General features: G+C 41.1%; 1 protein-coding gene and 1 long non-coding RNA gene across 6 annotated transcripts; one reads left to right on the forward strand and one right to left on the reverse strand.

Annotated features, from left to right (window-relative positions):
* Positions 1 to 168: 168 nt before the first annotated feature.
* On the reverse strand, positions 169 to 14913 carry ZNF330 (zinc finger protein 330). 4 transcript variants are annotated; one of them, XM_056362955.1, is made up of 10 exons: positions 14780 to 14913; positions 10703 to 10830; positions 10405 to 10424; positions 10218 to 10288; positions 8020 to 8099; positions 6599 to 6725; positions 5744 to 5848; positions 3074 to 3120; positions 1837 to 1954; positions 169 to 1160 (listed from the first exon to the last, which is right to left on the reverse strand). In XM_056362955.1, exons 2-10 carry the CDS (start codon positions 10820 to 10822, stop codon positions 883 to 885), a joined length of 966 nt encoding a protein of 321 aa, XP_056218930.1. In that variant the 5' UTR covers positions 10823 to 10830; positions 14780 to 14913; the 3' UTR covers positions 169 to 882. The 4 variants fall into 4 exon arrangements, with proteins under 4 accessions (XP_056218930.1, XP_056218939.1, XP_056218957.1 ...); XM_056362964.1 differs by lacking the exon at positions 14780 to 14913 and adding an exon at positions 14560 to 14714; XM_056362982.1 differs by lacking the exon at positions 14780 to 14913 and adding an exon at positions 14256 to 14511.
* Positions 14854 to 26594, forward strand: LOC130160528 (uncharacterized). 2 transcript variants are annotated; one of them, XR_008826017.1, is made up of 3 exons: positions 14854 to 14993; positions 15132 to 15232; positions 24470 to 26594. It is a non-coding gene; the product is annotated as an uncharacterized LOC130160528 (long non-coding RNA). The 2 variants fall into 2 exon arrangements; XR_008826018.1 differs by having other exon boundaries at positions 14914 to 15033.
* The last annotated feature ends 850 nt before the right edge of the window (positions 26595 to 27444 follow it).

A 27444-nucleotide genomic window follows, 5' to 3' on the forward strand; every position in this document is an offset into this window, starting at 1 on the left:
TTTGGAACCCACCTGTTTTTTTCACCTTCCCAATTCACATACAGGGGTTGTTTCCTACCAATTTTGTAGGGGTTTTCTGTCGTGTGCAAGGAAAAGAGTTGAAGACTAGGCACAGAAGAAACCAGTCTCTTGCTGAGCTAATGAGAAATTACAGATTTTGGTGGTGGCGAGGATGCACCAACATTTTTATTGCAATAAATTTTTTTATTATCCAGGGTGCACTTGTAATGACTGCATATAGCCTCACTGATTAATATCCAATACTAAAAATGCTGGAAGGGTAATGTTCAAGTACATAGAGAACGACATTGATCTGCCTTACCTATATAAACAAGTTATTTTAGTGTCAATTTACGCTTTGTATACAACCTGCTTTCCAATTATTCAAGGGAGATCAATATTTATGACAATTCATTAAAGAATGCAGTTGACTTTTACTGTGCAGACAACAAAAAAATGCAGTCACCAACACACCACTACATTAATTTTATGAAATCAGTTAACAAAATTATTGTAAAAAATAACTTATTTTCTAATGAGCAAATAGAAACAAGTTGTACAGCTCTCCCACATTCCTGTGTTGATAGGAGAAAATGGCATTGAACCATTATACTCAGTAATTCAAGAACAAAACCGCTTCACTGCTTAGCGGAATAAAAATATTTTTGTCTTCTTCCCCAGTCCCAAACTCAATATTGGTTTATACAAAAAAAACCAACAAACCCCAAACCTCACTTGGAGTTACTGCAGAAGTTCCATACTCTTTACTCTCTAACTTTGATACGGAAGTACCTGATAGAACTATCCTACTGGCATGTACATGATTCAAGTGAAGCACTGCTTGGCTCCTTCCAAGTTTTTTTAGTTGCCAGCATACTAAGCTTAATCTTCCGATTCCTCATAATGTGCATACCCACTAGCATAGGTCCTTCCTAAATTCAAATTGCTGAATACATCTGTGGTGTCAGTATCTGAATCCTTCCCTCCCTCATCAACATCATCTTCATCATCATCTTCTGCTTCATATTCATCATACTCATCCTCACGGTCACCTGCTTCTCCAGCTTTGCTGGAGGAGAGGCTCTTCCAGTAGGCATCATAACCAGAAGCTCCATCTGCATCTTCACCTCCAGTCTGTCGGCCAAATTTCAAAGAGCGTGCTGCAGGCAGACAAAAATCATTATGTTCCCACTCCTCAACAGCAATTTGAGCTGAGCATCTGACATTTCTTTTCCATCCTTTTTCACTACTCAGCAAAGAGCATATAATGTTACACATCCTTCTTCTAAATCTGACATTTTCAGATTCAATTCTTGCTCTGACAGAACCTTTCTGCTACAAACAGCCTATCCCTCTGCAGCCAAGTTTGTATAAGCAATAACTGCTCCCAGAGCATGACTTGGGTTTTAGGATAAACCTTTGGTACTCTAACCAAGAAAACCTGTAATTGGATGTGCTTTGCAGACAGAATATATATTGTGATTCATTCAAGACTGGTTGAGGTAGATTGTATGTATGTCATCAAATTGCACTTCGAACTTCATTAGCCAGCTTCTTGTAGATGAAATAATGACTTAGGTGGTGATTTTTTTGCAATTGTTCTGTAACTAAAATCTCAAACTAGACAACAGTTTTCACTGTATTGCAATCAATTAATGATTAAGAATAAGAGACCGCTTTATTCTAGAACTAAGAAACAAAGTTTTTCCCCAAAACAAATGCAGCAAAGCTCTGCAAGTCAACTGAAAGTAAATGGACTTTACTTAAGTGTTCCTATGCAGAAAAGCAGTCGCCAATAGTACTTGCATTGTTTGTTAGCTAGAGAAGCAGGCTTACTTGACATGCTGAGATCCTTTGTCTGCTGAGTTTCATGGCCACATTTAGGGCAGGGAGGCTCTTTTCCTTTTTCCTGCTTGAAAACCTTACTTCGCACATGATCATCACAAAAACATGCCTGTGGGGTGAAAGAATAAAAAAGGCTAAATGTTTTAATCATAGAAGAATAGTCTCCAGCCAGAAGCAAGCAAAAAAAGTGTCTAACAGCAGCAGGATTTTCTGGTTGGGATTAAAATTTAATGAGCTCTATCTGCAGTGGAACTGGAGTCTGTGCGCAGAGCAACGGCTCCTGTGTTGAAAGTAAGTTTCATGGCTTCCTGGGGAAAAGACTGGGTAAAAGCACTGATAAACAAGCACAGAAAGTAGCACATTCAGGAACAGGGTCATAGTGCTGCCCACAAGGAGCCTGGAAAATTTTGCTTTACATTGACAAGCTTAAACAAAATACAATCAGAGATGTATGCCAGAACATATCTATGCAGTGACCTCAAGGCAAGAATTAAGAGATTGAAATTTCACATATTGAGCACCAGGGTGCCAGTGAACATACCTGGAGAAAGGAAGAATTTGGAATATGAAATCAATGCTATGGGAGACTGCAGGGAAACATAAAGAACGTAAGAAGAGCAAGACCAGGCAAGAAACCAGCTCCTGCAGAAATCTGGGCAATGCTGATGATGAAGCAGGTGGAACTTTTTACACAAAATTACTTCCAAGTGTGTAAAACCAAAAGCCTGACATCAATAAATTAGCCTGTGCATCTGCAAAACTGGGTTAGCTGTGGAGATTATTTCTATTGGATCCAGGCTGCAGCAGTGTTTTCTGGTGAGATCATCACTTGACTGTTTTATAAAAAAAACCAAAAACTTTTAAAATTGTCTTGGTTCTACACTGGATCCACACATAGTCCAAAGCCAAGGGTTTGTTTTGCGTTTTTTTTCTGAAAAGGCCCAAACATTCTACAGAGCCAATTTAAACACAGAGGGCTGGACAAAGTGAAGATCACTTCACCTGGTGTAAGGATGCACAACACTGTCTTGTAGCAAGTGTGCAAGCACAGATAAAAGCCCTTTTGTCCCCCATAACGCTGCCTCCAGGCTTCAGAAACTAATACAAAAGTATGAATATTTTTTTTAATAATGTAGATGAAGGCATGACAAGGCTTGTTACCAGCCTTGGGGACTAAGGAGAACAAGTCTAAAAATCACAGCTACTTGCAACTGTTTTTACTCTTTACCTTACAACGCAGGCATGAATGCTGCCCAAGCCTGTTACAGGAAACACCTGTTGGAGAAAATCAGTAAGGAAAATTCAGTACTTGGAAACTGGAGATCTGTGATGATTTTAAAACCTTGTAAAAGTATGTAATAATGTAACTGAGGTGCTTATTTTTAATTCCTTGACACAACTGCTCTTTGGCAACGCAAACCAGTCGTTTTACCACACAGTACCTTTTTACTACATTTTTTTTCCAAGTTTAAGTCTCATTGCAGTAATGTGATTTGACACTAAAAGTAAAAGTTCAAGAGCAGAAAAAGTTTAACTATTTCTTGAGTTTCCGTACTTTTAAACACAAGTTTCAGAACCGATTTGGTATTAAGTGATCATCTTGCTTTTCCTTTTCTCACAATGTCAAAAGAAGGAGTGCTAGTATTTTACAGTCACTTCAAACAACACCACAGCAGCCTTTAATACCTTTATCTCATTTATATGGGATTTGAGAACACTTAAAGCTTGCAAAATTCCAAAACTAGAACAGTTACTTTTTTCCGTAGCTTCTGTCACGTCCTCCGGAAATGTACTTTCTTACACACAACTTCAGATGAAAATCTATCTAACTGTGTTAAAAAATTATAGCTGGCACATGAACAGCAACAAGAATCAGTGCTCAAAATCGAACTTGCCCTTAAGCTTCAAATTGGTTTCTTTACTCCCCGAGAGGGAGTATAGTAAAGGCAACCACACAGGAACTGGCAGCAACACAAAGCAGGTGAATAGTTACTCCTCAAGAAGCAGTAATTTTATCAGTCCCTGTGCAAGACCCATTCCCTTCCACCTTCCCTTACCCCTGTGAGAATAGTTTTTGAATCTGAAGTAATAAATATCCTGAGTTCTCCACATGAGCAGGACAGCCAGGGGATTTAGCACTCTGTTAGGTGTTTAAAGATGGAACTGGAAATGCTAATGCATATATATTCAAACACTTCTGGAGGATCCGCAATTTAAAAAACTTCTCTCAGAGAGTGATGGACAGTAACAGTACCTTTTCCACAACTAGAATGGGATTTAGACCACAACTGCATGACTACATTTCAAGTTCATGTATCCTGTAGAAGTTCAGCTTTTATAATCTTGTTACCACACACTGATGAAAATCCTGCCTCTCTACCAAGACTGCACTGTGCCACAAAATGTTGAACACCGTGAAAACCCTCAAAAAAGCAATTTTCCTATTCAGGGTGTGACATCACATCTGTGAATTAAAAGCTTCCAACAATCACTGAAAAAACATTCTTGTGGAACAGCTGTTGCTGCTTCAACATTGCTATGCAGGATGATATTCTGGCAGAATATATCAAGAGAAGCTAATCAAGGCTTAGAAAATAGTTGGCTGGGCAAAAATGGATCTGAGATGAAAAACGATATAAAAGATTTCTAGATGCAGACTACAACACTGAAATCAACAAACATTCTGAATTGGAAGTAATCAATTAGGACAAGAGATAAGTCAGTTCTGAAGAAAACAGTCTTATACATGATAGAGCACCTTGAACTTCTATAATATGGATTGAAAAACGTTGCGATAATCAAAATACACACAGGTTTTGGAAAGGATAAACACTTGTTTCATGGGGATAAACCAAATAGCAGCTAATGGTGGGCAGAAAAGAAAGACTTCTACAGAAGATTAGTTATTTCAAACATTATGCATAGTCTTGGTTTGTTTGTGTTTTGTGGGGGTTTTTTGTGTGTGTTTTTTTTTTTTTTAACTTCCCCTGAAGTTTCCCTGTTTCAGCCTGAGATGAGTAGTGGACTAGAAAATTCGGGCATGACCATCATGTCCTCTTACAAACACCAGTTTCAGTTTTGTCCACGCAATTAATCAAAGTTCAAAAGGACAAAAAGTCTTCAGCTACACCTTCTTTACTCAGTAAAAGTGGACATGTATCAATGCTGACACATTTGATACATTACTAACATATATGTCCACAGTCCAATGGTCAGTGAAGAAACTAACATTGAGTTCATGTTCTGGATGAACCCTAGTTTTGTTACTTCTTTCTGTGCTCACCCTGTCTCACTGAATCAGATGATGACTGCTTCCTGAGCCACAGCCTTCCTCAGGACTTGCTGCTTCTGCAAAACCAACAGCTGCTAAACCTTCACCAACATACAGGCCATCTGGGAAACACAGCAATCTGGGAAAGTTTAGCCAGACTAACACAGGTAGTATTATTTAGAGCAGCTGTTTTCCATGAGAAACAGGTATGTCGAAACAGTTCATCGGTGTGGTCAGAAGAGTGGAAGAGCTCCTTGCCTGCAGAGCTCTGTGGACTAAAAAAGCAGCATTAGCAGTTCCGGCAGTTTTGCTGCAGTCCTGCCCACTGCCAACCCTGCAACTTCAGAGACGGCTGGCTCCTGCAAAGGCAACTTCCCTTGGGAGGCCTGTAAAAGCCAGGCAGGGAAACAACTACCATGTACAATCTGGCATGGAGGGAAGGTCAGAAACAAAAGCTCTAATCTAGATAACTGGGTATCAAGAGCAAGCACGTAAGAAACAGGCCCTTTCCTCCAGTGGTGGTAAAAACTATTTGGAAAAGGTGATGGAGAGTATCCTGGAGCACAGAGGAAGCAACTGGAGAGTCTGCTTAGCTGTGGTGAAAGGGACTATGAATAACCAACTTACATTTAAATGTCTCTGCTTCCAGAACTTGGCAGCTGGCTTGATGTTCAAACTGATCATCTTCACAGAGGAAATCGTGGCAAAAAGAGCAGGCAAATATTCTGCCTCCTAAAAGATTTATCAAGGCAAAATAATCAGCAATAGGCATAAGCATCAAGTTCTGCTCTGCAAACAATTTAGGCAGTAGCTTTGACTGACGACTTTTTCCTTCTGTCACAAATGCTTCAACAAAGTCCTAAATCAGACACTGCCATCCATTATTACACTGAAAAATACCATGTATCTTACAATGTAAGGCAGCACAAACGTAAAGCAAGTATTACTTCTAGTTATTTTCTTCATTTTATTTTGGCTATGGCATTAAGTATTTTTCTTAATTCAGATCACGTTCTCACCCAGCCTCCTTCCCTCCCACCGCCTCACCTCTGATGGGCACTTGAAATAAACACTTTAAAGGATTCCACAAATGGAGATCAGTATGGTTTGCTATGCAATTGGGAATCCAAATACCCATACTAGCATGCACAAGTGAAGAAGGAATGGCAGAAAATTGTGTGTTGACAATCTGATGCAGTGCTTAATTATGTGAAGGGCTCAGCTGCTAAGACAGTTAGTACTTTAGATTACATAACCCTCCATGAGTTGAGCAGTTATGTTCTTGAGCAGGTCATTTACATTCCCTGCTGCGTAAGGCCTATTTTTAAAATGGGGAGAGTGTCTTGCTTTGAACAAACATACTGCAAAGACTGATAGTGAGTGAAGATTCAAAATGCTATGTTAAAAATATAGAGTAATTTAAGCAACGTGAGTAGAAAAGTATCGGTTAGATTTTCTTACTTTCAGGTGTAAGCAACCTACCGTGGTCCCAGACACTTCTTTCGCACTCAACACATTCTGCATCTGCAAGAGGGCAGATACACGCGTGTGTGCTGAGACACTTCCTCCCGTGACACACCCAAGCTTCACAGAAATCACAGATTGCACCCTGCAATTACAGAAAGGTATCATCTTGGGAATTCTGCAATATCTAGAGACAGACTCTTATTCCATAACCCTGAATGTATCCAAGTATCCATTCTCTCAGTGGGTTCATTCCAGCTGAGCAAGAGAGCATGAGCTGCATCTGTATTCCTATCAAGCTGCTCCACGGTTCATTTCGTTTGTTTGATATTCGTTTCTTCAGGATTAAATATCATGCAAAATAACTTGGTTTTCGCCTTTTCTGATTTTTACATTTCTTATCATAAATCTTATGCATGAAAATTGTGTCCTCCAGCTGAAACCTGAGATCCATAAATGACAGCAATGTTCTGGCAAAAATGCCATTTCAAAAAAGACCTGAAAAATGCCACTAGATTCTTACAGCTGAAATTACTCATTTGGATTTTAAACCAAGCTATATTAGAAAATAAGCTCTGCAGAGAGCAAAGATCAAATAACTCATTAGAAGTCAGACTAACCTTCATTGTGATTAAACTACAAGATCTACACATCAACTATCCCTTAATTGCAGCATTTAAGAAGCCTCCTCAGCCCGTATGTAACAAACTACCATGTGCATTACAAGCACACAAAACTAAGAAAACAATGGTGAATCCAAATTGATTGTTGATGAAAACATTGCATCAGTGAGTACAGGAACTTCAGACTGGGAAGGCCGGTTGCGTTACTGAGAAAAGCTGACTGCCAGCTGGAGGCAGAAACAGGACAGAGTTTAGCCCATACAGCGTTCAGTCCAGAGGCTGTGACATGCCATGCTTTGCTTTCCAGAATGTAGAACTAACTTCTAAGAACAAAAGGCCAGAAGCTGTAACTATCTCTGCCAAAAGCCCAAATGTTTGTATACGCTTTTAAATAAAATTCCCCCCCTAATGCCATGGAACAGATTCCTCTCTGCAACACTGATGATCTTTGCAATACTGAGAAGAGAGTGACAGAATTCCACTGGTTTCTACAGAATGATCCTAGATTTTAATGAAGACTGGGAATTGGCTATGGGGCATGTAAGCTCCAGTGCTGTTAATGCACGTGCTTAGGGCCTGCCACCAACACGTATCTGTTAGCATCCAGGACGTGTGTCAGAGTTTGCAGTAGCTGAACCTAAAAATGCAAAATTTGGGTTTTCATATATGGGAAAAATCAGATTGGAATGGTAAGATGAGAAAAAAACCTTGGCACAGTACATGCTACCGTTCCATAGATCTGTTTTATCTTTTTTGAGCAAGATTTGCATAATATAGTCTCATAGGGCAAAAGAGCTTGTGATTTTGTATACATACCACCATTGCTAGTCCCGTACTGTACACACCAGCATGTTTTATAACACAGTCCGAAGACTTCATCATGCATTTGGTTTTTCCTGTTTAAAAAAAAAAAAGAAAAAAAGGCAAGCAACCAGAAGAAAACTATGTAAAAATCAAAAACACTTAGAACGAATGTTCATGTAAGAGCAGTACTTCAGCCAAACGTCTGCGCTTAATTGTAAATCTAGGTAAAAATAATGCAAAGGAATGTCTGCAACCTGCAACCCACCCTCACATCTTCCTTAGATCAAATTAATTATCCGTTTTCAGCCAAAATCTCTTGCCCCAGTAATGAGATAATGAGGCAGTGCGTTGTCTTGCTTTATGTTTTGAGGCATTGGCAAGAATTTCAAATGTCAAAACAAACCAAAAGCCAAAATTAAGGTGAAAGTCAAGCAATGACATCTTAATAAAGCTGCCTTTAAAATTGCTGCTACTTCTGTCCCACTATAAAAGTAGCATGTGCTGTGTGCAGGGCTGAGGCCCTCTGAAAAAAAAACATGTGCATCTGATCATTTACTTACTTAGATACATGGCGGGGGGGTGGTGCTGGTGGGTTTTTTTTTCTTTTTTGAAGAGATATTACCTCCTAGACAAAATAATTCCCTTTAAATGCAGGGGTTGTGTGGGAGAAAAGGCCGCAGTCTGAACTTAAAAATCAAGCAGTTAGGGTGACAAGTTTCTCCTACTCCTTGCCTCTGACATACCAGAAAGATCCACGCTCTGTATGCAGTTATACAAGCAAAGAAAATCTTGTAGTTAGTCCGGGCTACTGCAGTGGAGTTTTATCACTGATTTAAGCTACCCTGCCACAGACCCCTTCAGTAAGTGTTATTGCCTGCCTAGAGAAACCAGCAAAAGGGTGCTCCCTGCAAACCCATTCAAGAGCTGACAAAAACCAAACAACACTCTGAAAATGTCATTAAATCCCAGTATGCAGCATCAGCAGAGTTTTGTATTAAATCACACCTCAGATACTAAATGGCATTTGGGAGGTGTGGGGGTATTGCTGGGCCTGAACGTTGCAGTACAGCTACCTTGCTCCCATTCCTCAGCAACTTCTCTAAGAAAGATGCTGTTGGTTTACAGGAGCTGTCCCCAATATTTGACTAAGCACCAAACAGCTCTAATGGTCTTTGTCTTGGAAAACCCTGGAACTCAATATTAATTTTGTGGCTGTTGTTAGGATACCTTTTCCTCCAGAAACATACTGCAGCTTAAGATAAATTCAACACACAGGAGTCAACTTCAGATGTATAATATACTGCAAGATAGACAGTATGTTTTCAGTGCTTCACTGCATGACAGAGGGAAGACTTAGGAAGGATGACACACTGCCATTGCACACTAACAGCCTGGCTTCCAGAAATGCTCAGCATCTGCAGGTCCCAACAAAGGCACTCGAAGCTGCAGATGTCAGCAGCTCTCAGAGTCAAACTACAAAACAGCCAAACTGCTTAATGACAAATCAAAAATCTGCAAGGGTGTGTTGAAACAGTAAACCAACAAAATTCACCTTAAAGTATGAAATTACTATCAACATCCCTTGCAAGCAAGCGGCTGTTTTGTTTTTGTTTTTTTTAAAAGCGGGGGTGTGTGTGCATTTTAGCCTGATTCAGAGCTGAGTTTTGTCACTAGGAGTCCTTTTCTTCTGATTTCAAAGCATCAGCCCTCTAGCACATATAAGTAACATGAGCAGCATATTACATTACAAAACTATGTAAGTTGAATAATGTACTGTTGCTTTAATTGATATTAAACTGATCAGAAATTATATCACCCCTAAATTTACTGGCACCTTGCTGGCAGTCAAAGCATTTTTAACTTTGCTCTTGTTACATTTTTATGAAACAATACTCTACGTGGTCACTCTAGGGTAATGGTCAGTCAAGATGTTCTCAATCCTAAAAGGCAGTGAGGCAAATTCTTCTGAGGATCAATTACTGAAGACAAACCAATGACCCTAACTTGCAAACCTCTGGGTGTCAGGGGCATACCCATGGGTGCATGATCGAGCAAGATCAGTTCTCAAGGAGGACATTCACAGCAGATTTAAAAGAACCTGCTCCACAATTCACAAAGGTACTTTAAGACAAAGGTACTCTAACTGCTGAGAGTTTAACGCTACAAATGGGACTGAAGATACCATGGTTTTGTTCATTATTTCTACTTACCACATTGTGCGCAAATAGGTAATTTTTGAACAGAGTTACAGAAGTAGCAAAAAGCTCTGTTCTTCTGTCGTCTAGGCACATGGAGGGGAGAAAAAAAAGCAAGCAAGCATTAAAAAAAAAAGACCTGTAAAACGTTTGAAACCAATTAATACTAAACTACTGGTTTTAGAAGGGGAAAAATACTTACCTTTGGCACTTATCACATTCCTAAAGAAAAGAAATAAAACATTGGTAACTATTTTTATTCTAACTACACTACATAAAATTTACAGACCCCACCAGGGACTCTGATTTAAGTTCTGATTAAGAATCTGAGTTTTTATTCAAGTGTTATACCTCTGATGCAAAATGAAACCTTAAATATAAAGGAAGGATGGCAGGAAGATTGACATTCTAGTGGTGTTAAATACAATCAATATATTATCACTGGGTTTACATAATATAAAATCACATATTGTAATATATAATACTTTAGGTTATTTTACCATTGAAGCATTGCAAGGGTGTTTGGCTAAATCTATGTTGGCTCTTGAAGCCCTTATCTGCTTTTCACGTTCACGACGGTTCTCAGCTTTCTTACGAGCACCAGTCTTCTTTTTAGGCATTTTTCACTCTGTGGGAAGGGAAAAAACAGGTATGTAACGAATGTACACAAAACGACGTACGTAAATACGTGGATACACGTGACACATGCAGCACTAAAACTGGATCTCGGAGTTCCCATGTTAACTGTGCTTCATCTCCATTCGTTTTCTCTTCTGAAAGTTTCTTTTGACACGTAGATTAAGGGGCCAGTCCCTTAGGAAGAGTTATGTGATAAATCACTAAGAATACTGTGATCTGGAAAGGACTTTGCTGTCTTACACTTTGCACATAACTGTCTTTGAAGTATTTTGTCTTAAAAAAAACAATCTTGCCATGTTTTATAGGCTGGTTTGCGATGGGCCTCTGGTTTTAGTTTGCCTTGCCTCTTTAATAAGGACAATGTTCAGCTCATTTTCACTTCTCTCTCTTCTCATGCTCGGTACCTACTTCAATCAGTTAAAAAGCATTCTTCAGGTAAGCAAATTGTTGTGTACTGCAAAACTGCAGATTTCACTTTTCATGAAGGCTTAGAAAACAAAATTGCATACAGATTTAAGAGCTATGACAAAAGGATGTTTGTACTGCTTATCATTCTGGCACATGAGCAATAATGAAGAGATAAGCATGCACTGCTTTAAGATGCCACTGTTTCCCAAAAAGGGTTCACAGTGATTTAATTCTATCTGTTCAACGTATGTGTCTACTTTAACATTCTAACATGGAATGCAATACAGTGGTGAGACCATCAGGCAATCAATCAGACCACTGTTCTCTTGTCATATCCACAGTACTCACATATGCTTAGTTTACTCTGTGTTTATAATAAATTAGGCAAGTATTATCCTGACTTCATGAAATGGACAACTAAGATTAAAGGTGTGGTCTGATGTCAGAATTTCTCCCGTTAACATGGGCACTCAAGATAGAGGCCCTTCCTTACGCTCCATCTTTATCATCCCCTCATTTCTGCTGATGTAACTGTTGTTGGTGTCACATTCTAAACTAGATACAGGTTAAAGAACTCAAACCCAAACCAACAAGCACCCGCAAGGCCCAGATTAGCACAATCTGATGGGGGAAGACAGTGAAAGGGGCATCAGGGGTATTTGCTTAGCAAGCATGGGAATAAGAAAGCAGCTAAGGAAGAGGCAAGGACCTCTCTACTGACAAAAAAGTTGCCTTATTAAACATAGTTCTAAAAAAACCACTCCCAAGTCTATGGCCTAGGTGGACATACTTTTTGTGCTGTCACTACCAAATCACATTTCCTTGCAGACAAGATGGCTTAAGTTTTGGAAGTGTTTAGCTCTTATCTTGGTACCTCACCACTGTGCTTCTCTTTTGAAAATCTGGCCTCTCTAGCGAGTTGCCCTGGCATATATTGCACTGTACAACTAACCCGCACTTCCTCTAGCTACAGGTACACCTAACAATGCTCCTTGCTCTGCCTCCGATTTCTAAAACTGCAGAAATGTATTTGCAAACAATTGATAAGTGAGACTCCAGTGTAATCTTAAAATCTCCATCTGCACTTAGGGAATGAAGTACCAGCTTTTCCCAGCCTCATCCCTAACTTCAAGCAGACATGTATGCTGGTATCTGTAAGGGAGAGCTGAAGCATCAACAAGCAGCAAATTGTAGCAGCTTAAACTTGGAAGAAAAATTAGTATCTTCATTCAAAAAGTCTTATAAAATAAATCCAACAATCCTAACTTTCCTGAACAAAGAAATATATTGTTCTGACCAAATGCTAAAATTTGGTTTTGATAGCATACATAAATCAGTTTTCTCACCCTGCAGCACTTTGCACTGTGTTTAAATTGTATTAGTGTCATATTTTGTAGTCAAAATCGTATTGCTGAGCTGCCTGCTGGCAGTTGTTATTATTCTAGAGCGTGACGGTTCTGACACTGGGAGTCCAATGTGAGGACTCATATTGGACTTGCACACTAATTTTCAAACTGCTCGAATGCTGATTTTTACAACAGAATCTAATGGTTAGTATTTATACCTTGACTTCTACACATTACCTCGTAATTGAAACCACCAAAATGACAAACCATTTTCATGAAAAATGGTCTCAGTGATACTGAGGACACACTATGAGAATTCTTTAAGATGATAGTTTTTAGAAAGTTGCACTAAACTAAACAACAACAAAACTGCAATGTCAGGTCCTTTTAATAAAGCCATCAAGTCAAACCACGCTTTCAAACACCATCCCATAAATAAAAACATCCTATAGATGAGTATGCTATCACTCTTTCCCTCCGAGCTTCCACTTAAGATGTTTGTTGTCTTCGCCCCGAGTTCTAAATTTTTAGGGAATTTACCATCTTTTGATTTTCTGACTGGAGCTTCATAATGTTACGATGCCAGAAATCATGACAGTAAAAACTTTGTTTACCTACAACTCCTTTCAAATCACAGTATTGCACCTTTTAAAAGCACTAATCAGTATCTAAAATGCCGCTACATTATGTTCTGCCTCTACTTTTGGCCACGCTTCTGTCATCTGAGGCTGATGGATGACCCAAAACTGTTATTTAGGCACGATAACACCTTTACTAAATGCTCAGACAGGAAAGCCCCAGTGGAATCCGTCTGCAGTCCAGCTCCCCTGCAGGGTGCAGCAGCCAGACTCTCCAACTTAACGGCTGATGCTGTGGCACAGAAAGCTCAGAGTTCAGATATCGGCAGGCTGTGTATGAGGTGAACAGCAGTTCAAAGGAAAAGCCCCAAAATGTACTGTGTGAGTACTGGGTCCCCACCACTGTGTGTTTCACTCTGTAAAAGCTTCACCTACTGCTCTTCACGTGCCTCCTCTATTTGGTAAGGTGAAGGTAAGGGCAAAGACAGCAGTTCCCACCACAACTCCAAAGCCTGCTTGTGTATTTTAACTGATGGTTTGTGCTATGTAAAACACAAAGTCTGGCATCTAAATTCTCTTTTGCTCATACCATGCCTGTGCCGTTTCTTCCCCCACCTTAAAGATTGTCCTTGATGAGGTCCCAAAGATGCACACTAAGTTTGCAGCAGACAGGAAAGCAGATTGCATCAGCAGATTTCTGGATTTTCTGTGCTGAGCGCGACATTCCCATGCGTCATATTATCTTGTCTTATGTGACACGCTAACCACCTTGCTGTCACAAATATAATGAACAGCTGTAACAAGCTATACATCTGGGGGGCTGGGTAACTGTTGCGTTACTCTTGTCATGCCATGCATGTACTAACAGCTAAAAGAGGCCTTCCATATTTCAAGACTTGTTGTATTTGAGCATAAAATAGCTTCTACCTTATGCATAAGCATCAAAAGAGGAATCACAGTGAATTCACTGGGTCACATCTGATTCTATGGAGAATTCAACAAAATCTGCTTTTCCACTTTGCAAGCGTTACGCAAGACATCAATATTTGGAAAAATCTCTATTAGCAGTATTTCATCCTTACGTCCTTCCAGTCCACAATTCCTCCTAATGATGAAATCATTTCCAAGGCGCTGTGACTTCAACGCCGTTCTCCACCTCTGCGGAGCTGCCCTGAGGGCGGCTGCGCTCCGTAGGGCCCGGGCGCGCAGCGGCCGCCTCAGGCCCGGCTCTGACCGGCCCCCCGCAGCCCTCCCGTCCCCGCCGGTAAAGGTCGCCAGGCCGCCGCGCTCGCACGGCCCGATTTATGGCTGTCAGGTGAAAGGCCACCAGCAGACGACAGCTTTTTCGGAGAACACGCGCGCTGCGGCCCCTCGCTGCGTTGTTACCTTACTCTTAGCACTTTCACCCAGGCCCCCAAACTGTCGCAACGCGTTTCCAACGCGGATCGCCGCGCTCCGTATTTCTCGGCCCGTATCTCCGGGGGTGGGCAGCGACCGTTCCGCTAGCTCGGACCGAGAAAGGCGCGGCCGCCCCCTCAGCGCCCCCCCGCCGCCGCTGCCGCCCCCTCAGCGCCCCCCCGCCGCCGCGGCCGCCCCCCGCGCCCACCTGGCTCCAGCGGCCCCGCGGAAGCCGGAAGCGGCGCGCGCGGTGCGGAGCCCGGCCGGCCCCGCGCGGCGAGGCGGGAAGGTTCCGAGGGCGGCCGCGGGGGCCGCGCCGCCGCCTCAGGGCCTTGTCACCGGCGAGCGGCCGGCCTTCCCCTCGCGGAGGCGGGCAGCCGCGGGGCGAGGGGCCGGCCTCGCAGCACGGCCCGGCGTGCTGGGTAGGGGAGGCTGGAGGGGCGAAACGGGAAGGAAGGCGAGGTGGGCGCTGAGGGAGCCGGGGGGGCCGGGGTCTCTCTGACGGCGGGCAGGGGGCAGTACGGGTGCCAGGATAGCAAGTCTGTACTTTCTCCTCACAGAATTGCGGTGTCTGCGGGTTGGAGCTCGAGTGGTTGGCAACCAGGAAAGGGCACGATTTCCACACTGCAGGGAAAGATTTGGAAGGAGACCGTAAAAAATGGTAAATATATGGTTACCAAAGGCAGCGTTCTTATAGCAGGAGTAGTTGGCACCTGCGTCTTGTGTACTACTGAGCACTTGGTGTTACAACGCACGCTGCATTGGGTGCACTTGCATCTTGGATTAAAAAAACCCAAACAACCCAAAAGTGTTATCTCCACATGGATGTCTGTGTTCTGAAGAGAAACAGGAAAAAAACCCTCTTTTGGTCTTGTTTTGAGGGTCCTAATTAACGGGGTTTTTCTTCTCGCTTAAAAGATGCTGTTGGTTTCACTGTGGTTGAGAAATCTTTGAGCAAAGTTTTAATATGCTTTTTGTATGGATGTTAATGGTGGTTCTATCCTCAAATTTTGTTTACTTTTGTGGCAATTGCCCCACAACTTCCACTCATCAGAGACCAAATTTAGGGCATAGTGCTTGCAACAATTAGTTGTGATTGTAACTGGTTAGGGTCAGCACCTGAAAAGTTACCTCTGAAATACTTCATCAGTGGCTTCATCAGTTTACAAAATAAAGTGTTGTTTAATCTTAATGGTAGAAATACAACACAGCTTAAAAAGGGAAATAATACCTGTACCATAAAAAACCACCCCAAACTGTACACATCTGTGTCCTACCTGAGGTTATGCAAGTCATACTTTGTCACAGATCACTGTGCCTTTCAGGAGAATTCAGTCTGCTGCTCAGCAATTTCTGCTCATTTCCCACTCAGCCACCCTAGAGGTCTGTAACCCAGTGATGCTTGCTTGAGTTCTGTAAGAGCTGTGAGCTCTGAAGCTTGGTTTGGTTGGCAGGCATGAAAGATACTAGATGAGGTGTGAAAGGGTATGAAGTATGCGCTGAAGGTGAAGACAGATGTGGAGACTTGCTGCCCCCTTTTCTTTGTGTGAATGGTGAGCCCTTAATTCCTCTTCATAAATAGTATACGCACAAATAAAAATGTAAGGATGTCTGATTCATTTTAATATCAAATGTTCTTCCTACAAGCATATTTATTGCTCTTGTGCATATTGCTTACAAAACCCTTTGTTGAAAACATTAGATGATGTATTGTATAGATATTTAAATGAAGATGAGTGCAAGGACCATGGAGCAGTTACATTCTAGTGTATTTCATAGTCTTTTGCCTTGGAAGGTTTGATACATATTCCGTATAAGTAAGTCCTAGGGCACTGTTTTATTCTTTGTGTGCTTTGATCATCCTTTCACTCAGGTGGGGTGGTTGTATTGCTTCACATTGTACTGGGTCATGGAATTCTTACTGAAAGCTTGTTGCTAGTTATGGAATGTGATTTTGGCTTAATGAGAGAGGCAGGTATTCACTGGCCACCGCTATCTTGCCAGGAACGCTCTTAACTTTTATGGGGCCAGGGTTGTACCTCACATAACAAATCGTTTGCTTGTCATGCTTCACCTTCAAGATGTAATCTTCACATCAGGTTAGTGGGACACACAGAAATCAGCGTTATTGTTTAAGGCAAAAATTCATGATGATGCCTTAACAGGACATTTCTCCTTTGTAATAAAGCACGTGGAGAAGTAATTTTTAACTATTGTCAGTAGCCATGGCTCCATGTGTAACTAAGAACCTAAGCAGAAAATATGATCTTTTGTGAGACCTTAGAGCTTTCTGTGTCATTCTCACTTTAATTAATTAATTAATTAAATAATAATATTCTTTTATTCTGGTTGTGACCATTGTAGTCTGTCTAGTCATGAGTGCAAGAACACAATGAGAATAAACAATATAGCATTGGGAAAAGTACACAATGGGAATAAATGATACAGCATTGGAAAAAATACAAACAGGAAGTTTTATTCTATTTTAGAGTAATTATCCTAGTCATCTAATCTACTTTCATGAATGAATGAATGAATGAATGGAGCTATTAAAGGAAGAACTTATATGTATCCACAGATGTGGCAATTGTCCTCTCATTTGAACGGGTGTTTTTGCATAAACAGACACATGAGTGAAAAAGGGGGGGAAATCTAGAAAAATCCCAAGGAGACTGGTGGATGCTAATTTTTTTTATCTTGATCTCACTTACATGGCTTTTAAGCAGTTGTTTTATTTTATCCTGTGAAACTCTTACTGCCTCGATTATGTTCCAGAAACCACCCTCTAGATGGCAGGAGTTAGTCATTCACTCATGAACGGTAAAATACCTTGTTTTCAGAACGGGTAAAGTGGCCTAGGGCTGTAATACAAGTGAATAAAAAAAGAAAAATTAGATGAAAATAGCCAATTTGGAGCTATTAGCAATGCTGGACTACTCTCTGGGGACCTAGTGCAGACTATTGTTTCAAAGGTATATGCAGAATGTAGTGAGAGTTACCCCCATTTTTAAAGGTGTTTTCAGTGATCTTTGTAATAGAAACCATGGACAGTGTGTGTGTCTCTGAACTGTCATAATTCTATATTACCTTACAGAGAATCAGAACTGTCATGTTTTTGCTTAATGGCCACTGTCTGTCTAGCCGAGGAAACAGGACAGGACTCTTTGAGGGCCTCCTACATTGCCTGACAAAGGTGCTTGTCTATTCAGGAGCTTGCATGACAGCACAAATATTGGTGACTGTCTTAACCCTAAGCTGTGCAACCTGCAGAGTAAAAGTTGTACAGTAGAGAGAACTGGCGGTGTATATCACTCTTGTAAACTAAATGATGGAATGACAGCACAGCCATCCTTGTTGGTATTTACATGTTCAAGGTATACCCTTACAGCATGCATTGTTTTTCACTCCCGTTTTCCTCTGCTATGCTGCTCTACATCTCCTAAAGTTAGTTTCACCTATGCAAAGGGCCACAGGATGCTAATAAATCAGAATCCCTCCAAAATAAATTGCTGTCCAGGTTGCAGAATAGTGAAATTTTGTGCAATCTCTTTACCCCTCACTCCATTTTTTGTTCATGTTTTGGAGTCTTGGCAGGGCAGAACAGTAGCACTATGGATTACATATTGACTGCTGGTCAAATACACGTTTTTAAGGCAGTAAATTCACAAGCATTTTAAATGGGAATAATTCAGTGAAAAAAAGTGTTGGGAACAGTTGTCTGAAGGAAGGTGGGAGTTGCTTTTTGTAGTGACAAAGCTGAGTAGTACCATAGCAGTACGGTGTACCAGCTCATGTGGTCACTAAGCATCTTCTGAGTTGTGCTGCTCACTCCTTTGTCTGCTCATCTCATGGAAATTCTTCCTTTCCAGTGAGGGCATGTTTTGGGGATGGACACTTATTTATTCCTTAAACTACTCAATAACAAAGGATTCATGCGTCTTACTTCTACTACTGAAAATTATTGAGATCAGAAAGGAAAATCAGGAAATTAGGTGTGCACGGTCTCTATCAGAATGGTAATATTCTGGGAGAGATAGGACTTTCATATGCAGTGACACTGGACTGTGCTGGATGACAATGACACATTTTTATTGTCTTTTGCTGTAATATCTCGGTCCATTTAAAGATACAATGAAATGTGTGAACTATCAACTTGAAATAAATGATGGCCTGAGTTGCTGTAATTTACTTTTAATTTAATACACTGCAAATTTTTTTTCTCTAAATAATAGGCTGGTTCTGATCTAATTAAGCCCTTGTTACCTACCTACCTACCTATTATCGTAATTATCTTCGTTACTGTAATGTCTCCTTGCAGCATTCAATGTTTGTCTCCCTGGGGGATGCATTGTAAAATGGGTGCAGCATATACCTTTCTAACTGACCTTTGAAACAGCATACATCAAATTTAATTTGTTTTTCAATCCTGGCCTTGCAACAACTGACCTTAAAAGTCATGTCAATATTTGTTTGATGTAAGATAATTTTGTCTACAGACATTTATCCTTGCTGATTTAGCTACATAAAGAAAAGAGAAACAAAGAAAAGAACTTGAGGCAAAAAATCTTTACTGATGTCTACTGAATTGGCATGTTCAAATATAATATTTTTAAACAGGCCTTCCTGAATTAGGTGTTGGAAAGATTTTGTGTGTGTGTGTGTTTTCTTTTCCCCTGCTATTGTAACTGATGCTTACAATCATTAATCTTACCCCTGGAAAATTATTCCCCAAGAAATTTCTAAATGCTTATTTTGTCTGGTCACTGTGAAATGTATCAAAGGGGAGGAAAATAAAAGATAAAAGGAAAAAAGAGAATTTGCTGTTAAGTGATTAGAGTTCTGATTCAGGGAGCCCACTCAGCTGTTAACTTCTTTATTAAAATCTATTAATCTTTCCTATGATATTCAAGTTGTATATTTTCACATTTCTTCCATGACTTCAATAACAAACTGAATAGCATTTTATCTTGGTAGTTTGTCAGGGCTTTTTTGTTTTGTTTTTTAAGATGAAAGACATGCAGTAAAGCCAATGCTGGAATTTCTCTGGCATATTTAATGTGGTATCATAAGTTAATTATCATATGTTAATTAAGATTGCTGAGGTGAGAGGATAGTGCAAGACTAATCAGTTACTCATTTTCTAACAAAAAGGGTAAGCAATAAATATTTGTGATGGAAAAATAACTTGTTGGCCAGTAGCAAGTTATTAGTATTGGCTTTCCATTATGAGATTGTAATGTTGTAGATTATCTTGTTCCCTCTGACCTCATCAAAAGTCTGGCACATGGTGATAAATTTGCTGCATATGTGACACTGGGAGGCTTTGTGTGTAAAGAAGAGGGAGGTACCCGACAGAAATAAGCAGGAGCACCTGTGTGACAGAAATGGAAAAAATTAAAAAAAAAAAAAATCAAGGTCAGACAGTGGATGACTGATGACGAGAATTTCTCTCTCAGTGCTGGAGGCTTGTCAGGTGTAAGTGACAGAGGAGAGTGAGAAATGTGAATGCTTTAATTGGTCACAGGATACAAGATAAATTCACCTCACTTCAACTGTGTAATAATGATCTTGTGGGTCTGAGCTTGCTGTCTGGCCTCTCCCTCTAATCAACAGGGAGAGATGGGCACCTGAAGGAGGTCAACCATCTCTCAGGAGAGGCTGATCACTTTTTTTCTGACATAAAGCTAGGTGCCGTGAAACCTACCCAGGGTGCCTACCATCTGTCTGTGCCAAAGAAAGTAAAGTTCTAAGGGTATACTGAAGATGGTGTTTCCAGTAGGACTAGGGAAGAGAGCGCGGTATCAAAAATGTCTCACAAGACATTATCTGGAATAGTTGGTACAGTTACCTGTATCTAAAATCTAAGATCTAAAAATGGGGCTGCACAGCTGTAGCCATACCACATGGGTTACGCTGGAGCATGCTAAAGCAGAGGAAGGAAAAAGAGGGGCTGAAGTTCCTGTAGACTTCCCACAAGTCCCCCTGTAGTATGGACCAGTTAATACTGTTAATTCATTGTTCAAGTAAAGAATTCATACAGCCAGGTAGAAGGAAATGTTGCCAGGATGATCAGGAAACAGAAGCCTGTTACATAGGAGGAGGTTAAAAAGATGTGCTGTATCTGGCAAAATGAAAGGTCAGAATGGGGTAGGGGGGGTTTCCATCAGTGTGCCAAGTAAGGGGAGGTGAGCAAAAAGCCTGTTCTAGCACAAGAGCAAAGGGATATGAAACTTTATAGTCTGGGGCCACACAGCGCGAGAGAGATAACAGCAGCAGGAGAGTGTCAAGGTTCAGGGGCTATAGTTGTGTGATGTATGAAGAGAGCTGAGGTTGTTTAATCTGGAGAAGGGAAGACTGTGAAGATCTAATTGCTGTATTCAAGGACCTAGAGGGAATTTATAGAGAGACAGAGCCAGACTCTTCTCAAGGGTACACAGTTAAAGCATGAGAGGCAATGGTCACAAGCTGCAGCAAGGGGAATTATGACTGGTATATGGAAAAAAATTGTTCAGAGGGAGAGTGGTTAAGTAATGGAAGAGCTGTGCTGGAGCCTCATACATTGATGACAAGAAACTCTCTTGTAATTTAGAATGGAAATTATTTTAATAACACAATGAATTAAATTGAAAGGGACCTCTGGAGGTCACCTAGCCAAGTTTCCTGCTGAAAATTTCCACATCAAATGAGGTTGGCTAGGGCCTTGTCTAGCTGAATCTTAAATGTTGCCAAGGTTGGAGATTGCGCAACTGCTCCAGGCAACCTTTTCCCAGGCTTAACAACTGTCCCTGCAAAGATCTTGAATAGGAGGATCCTGTTGACTTTGAAGGCAGTTGGATGATGGCCTAGATGAGGCAGAGTATTTGCCGTCTTTTTCTGAAATATCTGTGCTAACAAATTTAGCGTTTCAGCTGTTCTGTGTTTTTCCTCAGTTATCGAGCTGTGTGACATGTTCCTCTTTTGTGTCACTTCTTATCTGGATAGCAATTTTTCTCCTTTAATTATGGCTTTTCCTTGTTCAGTAGAATCTGGTTGTAGAAATCTTATGCAAATACAAACTGAATGGTTTTCCTGTCTAATTATAGCTCCATTTAGATGAGAGTAATATCAGTGGTACTGAGCACTGGCTGAATTAAATACTGAATTTATTCAGCTAATGAAAGCTGAAGGACAGATTTGTTTGCTTTACAGCATACAACATGGGTGGTTTAGCTGTTGGTTCAGAGGACTGAGAGAGAATTTTTGCATTGACAGTTCAATTTCCCTGATACTGCAGAGAGCTCTCCCTTACCATCTCTTTCACAAACTTAACAAGCTCCCATCTTACTTGCCCTCACCATGTTTTTGAAAAGCATTGTGGGTAAAGAACAGAATTACACCCTGTGTTTATAATAGCATCATGCAGCAATTCACCACATATGGAGCTTCATGTTGTAGATTATGTAATACCTGTATTATAAATAAGGTGTTTAAAAGCAGGTAATCGAGTGTCAAATCATATGCTTATGGCACTATGAATATTAAGACTTGGAACCATTTCTAGGCATGGACATCAGTCTCAGTATTCTGATTGATTTAGAAAACCCATTTGGTTATGTTCCACTGCTGTTAGTTGATATTCTGACAATAGTTTCTATTCATTCTCATTTGTATTTTATTTGTTAGATTTCATTTATTGCATCTCAAGTACCTGTACCTTTAGAGTTATTGAAGTGTCACTATAAATAGTTAGGTGCTCACGATGTTCACTAAACTCCTTATTTATATTTATTGTGGGGTAATGAATCTGCAGTCCTACTCAGAGCTAGAGCTTATAAACAGTTGATGTATTTTGAAATACATTTTCTATTTATAATAAGTGTTCTAAGTGTGGCAGTGTTAAAAAGCAGAGCAAAAGCCTTTTTGATGGACTGTAAGGGGGAATTCAAGAGTTTTTCAATTTTTTTATTGTTTTTATGTATTATTTAAAACACTGGTGAAAAACTACAACACTGATGTACTTAAGGTAAAACTCCAAAAGGAGGACAAGAAAAAAGTAAGCAGTTTCTGAAAACAGCACCCTGGACCAGCATCTGGTTTCTTTGCTAATTTTTACTAGGTTAGTTAGTTCTTTTTGACAAGATGGATTTCTCTCAAACTCATTGTAGATGTGCAGTCTCCCCATTGAGTGCATGTCTGATGGGTCACTGGAAGTATCATCAAGGTGTTTGGGGAGTTGTTTATTTATTATATTTCTTGCTGCTGTCATGTCGCTGGACAGTCTGCTGCCAGGATGTGGCTGTGTATTTTATATGAAGTTAAATATTTGTCTACAAATATAAAAAGGCTATGAATTTGCTATTTGCATAACGCTGAGTCAAGTTAGATAGCAATAATTTACAAAAAAATAATTTACAAAAAATAATTACAAAGGTAAAAAGGCTATGAATTTGCTATTTGCATAATAATGAGTGAAGTTAGATAGCAATAATTTTTGGTCACTGCCACCTTCTCTTGGTCTGACCCACTCTGAGCTTGAAGACCTTCTAGGCATCCTACAAAAGCTAGTTGTGTAACAGATCTGGGCTGGAAGATGGATGGGATGCCCCTGGCAGCCAGTATGTTTCCAGAGCATTTCCATTTTATTGTTACCCAGCTGAAATAAAATGTTACTTCCATTTGTTTTTTTGAAGTGGCTGCTTGGTGGAGTTTATTTGCATAGTGGTATTTTTGCCACTGGACAGTTCATTTTAAATCTAATTTGTTTCAGAGAGCTCAGACCTTTTAAATGAGCACACTTTTTTCCAACGTTAAATCCAGCTAAAACAGCCTAGAATGAATTGGAGCACTGGCCTAGAAAGGAAAAGCTTCACAGCCCATTACCGATCCCCTGAGCCATCTCATCCCCTTGACTGGCATGTAATGTTTGTTTAATGTAAAATTTCCATATAAAACAAAACAAAATAAAACCCAAAAAGCAGAACAGCAGCTCTTTGGCATTAAGATATTAAAATGTGAAGGTAGTGAAAATAAGATTTCCTTTCATAAGTGCATTAGCAACCTTAGGGGAACCCTCAGTAGGGAAATGCCACAGTGGTGAGAAAAGGCTCAACTTGGAGGGGGAGGTGGATGAGTGTGTTTGACGGTGTGGGCTGGAGTCACTGGGGAGCTTTGGTTTTAGCTTCAAGGGAGAGGAGGATCTTGTGGGAGCTTGTGAGGATTTCTAAAATAAGTGCTCTGGGCCAGTCTGTCACTGTGCATGTTACCAAGTATGTCTGGGCAGGAGTGTGCTGCTGTGTGAGTTGCTGAGGATTGCTATGCATAAGCAAGCACGTCATTTTGTGAGTCACTGAGGATTTCTATGCATGAGTGACTTTTCTGTGCTCGGATATGAATAAATAACATCCAGAGCCTGCAGTCATTCTAAAAGGTTTAATCAAGGCTATCAAATAGCTTGCTGAATTTATTCTTGAGGTTTCAGGGACTAAAGTAAATTCAGCACCCCAGCAGTTTCTCCCAGGTATTTTAAAGTTCCAGGAAGATCAAAGACAGACCCTTAATTAAGATTCTTAAAAATGTAAAACAAAAATGGCATCACTTGTGTGAAAGGCAAAAGTGATGTGTTCAGAGTCCCGTGCACATATCCCCTATTGTGGGATGCTCTCAAGTTCCACGAGTGTCTCCAGCGGTCCTGGGTGGATCTGTCTAGCTTTGTACCGTATCGGGCATTGACTGTAACATTCATCCATTGGTGGGTTGGGGTTTGGAGGTACTTGGCAATGAGGACAGTATGTGTAAAATGTGAGTGACAGCCTGCAGATACTTGCTGAAGGTGCTGGGAGAATGCAAGGGAGAGAATTTCAGAGCTCACTTGCTGAGCATATGTTAACATTATGCTTTATCTGGTTGGGTTTTCACACAGGCCTACTGAGTGGTGTTTTCAGCGAGACACTGGCCCAGTCTGCCCCTGCGTCCCACTGCCCCTGCTGTCATCCTGGCCTTGTCTTACCTCTGCCTCGCGCTGGGACTCGAGGGCACCTTTGTGTCACAGCCTCCCCTGCTTGCCAGTCTGTCATTTCATCTTAATCTCTTGGATGCCATCACTCCCACCCCCCATGGTGTGGCACAAATGAAGTTAAATGAGGCAAGTAGGCTGTTCCATAGATGAATATAAGGACATGCCAGGAATTAATACAATACCAAGAATTAAGACACTTGAAGGCTACCCACAGAGGTCAAGTTCGGAAGAAATGAATGGCTGAAAGGTTTATACAGTAGTCTTTGAACACAAGTGATCGTGATATGTGCAGAATCAGCAGAGCACCCAGCAGAGCTGCAGCACTTGCAGGCTGTGGGCTGGCCTGAGCACAGCAGCCAGCTGGGCTGTCCCCCAGTGCAGTGGGGTGTGCTGCATCCCTTCCATCCTTTCCCATGGAGGGCTTTCACAATGGGAAGCTCTGAAGTCACCCTCTGCTCCCAGGGCAACCGGGGTACTTCTGCACTACGCTTGCAGCAGGTTGAGCTCTGGGTAAATGGACCTCTGCTATGAACTTCTCAGAGCTTTTCTAAAAGGCTATTTTTTTCACTACAGGTGTCACAAAGTTGGTGAGTGAGTCTGAGTTTGACCCCAAGAAAGCAAGATGCAGGTTTTGAAGCTGTACTTGTTAGAGAATGGTGTCATTTTTTTCATTTCCTAATTGGGTAGGCACAAGCGTAAGGTGTCTCAGTGAATATTTGTGCCTTGCATCTCTTAAAAGAGCACTAGGAGGGTGTGCTGAAACAGAGCTAAAGAAATGATATATTATTGATTCTGAAGAACCCAATCTGCCATTGTTTCAGACTTCCTTGGATTCGGCTTCAACAGTTGCTCTTCAGTGTGGTGCTGATCTCATCCAACCAAATGTTTGGGTAGCTGGCAGATGGCATTGTTTGTATCTGAGGTAAAGCTGATGTAAAGTTTGGAGTGATTTTCTTATTGCTAATACTTTATCCTTGCCATTCAGCAATTTACACTAGAGGCTTAGAGAGAACTCCATGTGACACAGCCCATCTAAGAACAGAGCTGGAACTGAGATGCTAAAATAAAAGCAGTTATTGAAAGCTAGTCAAATAACATCTGCAGAGAATTTTCTGCCCTATCTCTGCTGTGCAGCTACATCTCTTGTGGAGCAGTTGCAGCTAATAAATACGGTGCAGGAATACTACAGACGTCCTTGTTTTCCAAGGATACAGAGATAAATGCAGATAAACATGAAATACAATTATCCAGCTTGGAAATGGGTTGCCACGCAATTCTTATTGCCTTTCCTTTGGAGAATTTTACAGAAACAGACCTTCTACTTGCATCCTCTGATAGAAGATAGCACCTCCCATAGCCTAATATACATTAGCAGCCCTCAGAAGCTTTTGTTCATTATTGACAGAAAGGGAATGTCCTTGCTGCCTACTGAATCGCTGACTGACAGGGCTGCGAGGTTTTCCCTAGCTGAGGCTTTTTGGCAGTTGACTGATGAGCAAAACCTCTCGGCCAGCCCTGAGCGATTCCAGGGGTGCCCCTGCTGTGACTGGCAGCTGCGGGGTTCTGCTTTTACAGGGCAGGCGACAGAGGCCTCCTGGCTGGGCAGCAGCTGGAGCCTGTGGTGGCTTGTGCCATGCCTGTTGGCTCACATCCTGGTTTCTGTCCTGAGCTTGTGGGACTTGGCAGTTATCTTGGTTTCTGTTTCTGGCCATGGGTCCTTGGCAGTATAACCTCGCTCCAGCCCTTGGTCCTAACAAGTGGGCAAGATTGGTTGCACAGCCTGAGGCTGGCACTTCAATCTGCTCTCAGCCCACATAGTTACAGGGTTGTAGTGGTAAATCCCTGGTTGATTGTTGGTCTGCACATCTAATCCTTTGTGTTTTCAGCTGCTAGCGGTGTTTGCCTTTCCTGTTGCAATTTTTCATGCCTTTCATGCTGATTTCAGAGATGATTCCTACAAACTGGAGAAAAAGTAAAATTGCAGTTCTTATGCAAGACATTCAATTTAATGAATATCTTCTATTGATTATTTTTTTTCCCTTTGAAATAATAACTCATTCAACAAAACTCAGCAAAGTAAAACTGGAATAGGGAGGGAGAGAAGGAAGTCGCCAGAATATGCTGGGTGTTTGCATGCTTCCATAAGCTGTGTGACAAAAAAAGGCAAGATATGCAGTCCGCTGTCATCTCAAGCTGGGAAATGTGCAAAGATCCCAGCTGTGGAAAAGTCATCACACAGAAAGGAAGAAAGCAGGAGACTTCTTTTCCCTTTGTTTTGAAACACACTGAATTAAATCTTTGGCACTAACAGATGGGAATTCAGACTCCTCCATTTAAAATAGCTTCGTGAAGTCATATTTTTCTGAGTAACACGTAGCTGATGTAGCAGGCACACCGGAAAGCAGAAGCAACAGCCTAAAACCATGCTATGTGGTAGCAAGCTAGAGTACAGCATGGCTGCATGTGGCATGTCTGCAATGGCCAAGTCCTGCAACAGAAGCATAATGTAAGGCAGGAGAAGAAACACAAATTCTTAAACTGGCACTATCTAAATCAGGGTGTGGTGTAGTCTCTATAGCACCCCTTTCTCTTGTCACTTGGGATTCATTGCCACCTTCCCTGGTGTAGTTATGCCTGTAAAACTTGATAGTGCAGGGAGAGCTTGTGTGGCTTTAAGACGTAAATCCCACTATACTTTTTGGCTCCTTATCTAGCCATCTGCAGGGAATCAGCAGACAGAACAGATAAACTGATAGAAGATGCGACAAAGAATTACTAGATATAGCTACCAGAAAAGCATTTACTTTGAGTAGGAGATATTTGGGGTAAAATGGGGGAATGAAGCCATAAGCAGAGAAATTGTGGGTGGGTGTCCCTTG

This window comes from Falco biarmicus, chromosome 1 (assembly GCF_023638135.1).
Source record: "Falco biarmicus isolate bFalBia1 chromosome 1, bFalBia1.pri, whole genome shotgun sequence".
In the NCBI taxonomy this organism is placed as follows: Eukaryota; Metazoa; Chordata; class Aves; order Falconiformes; family Falconidae; genus Falco; species Falco biarmicus.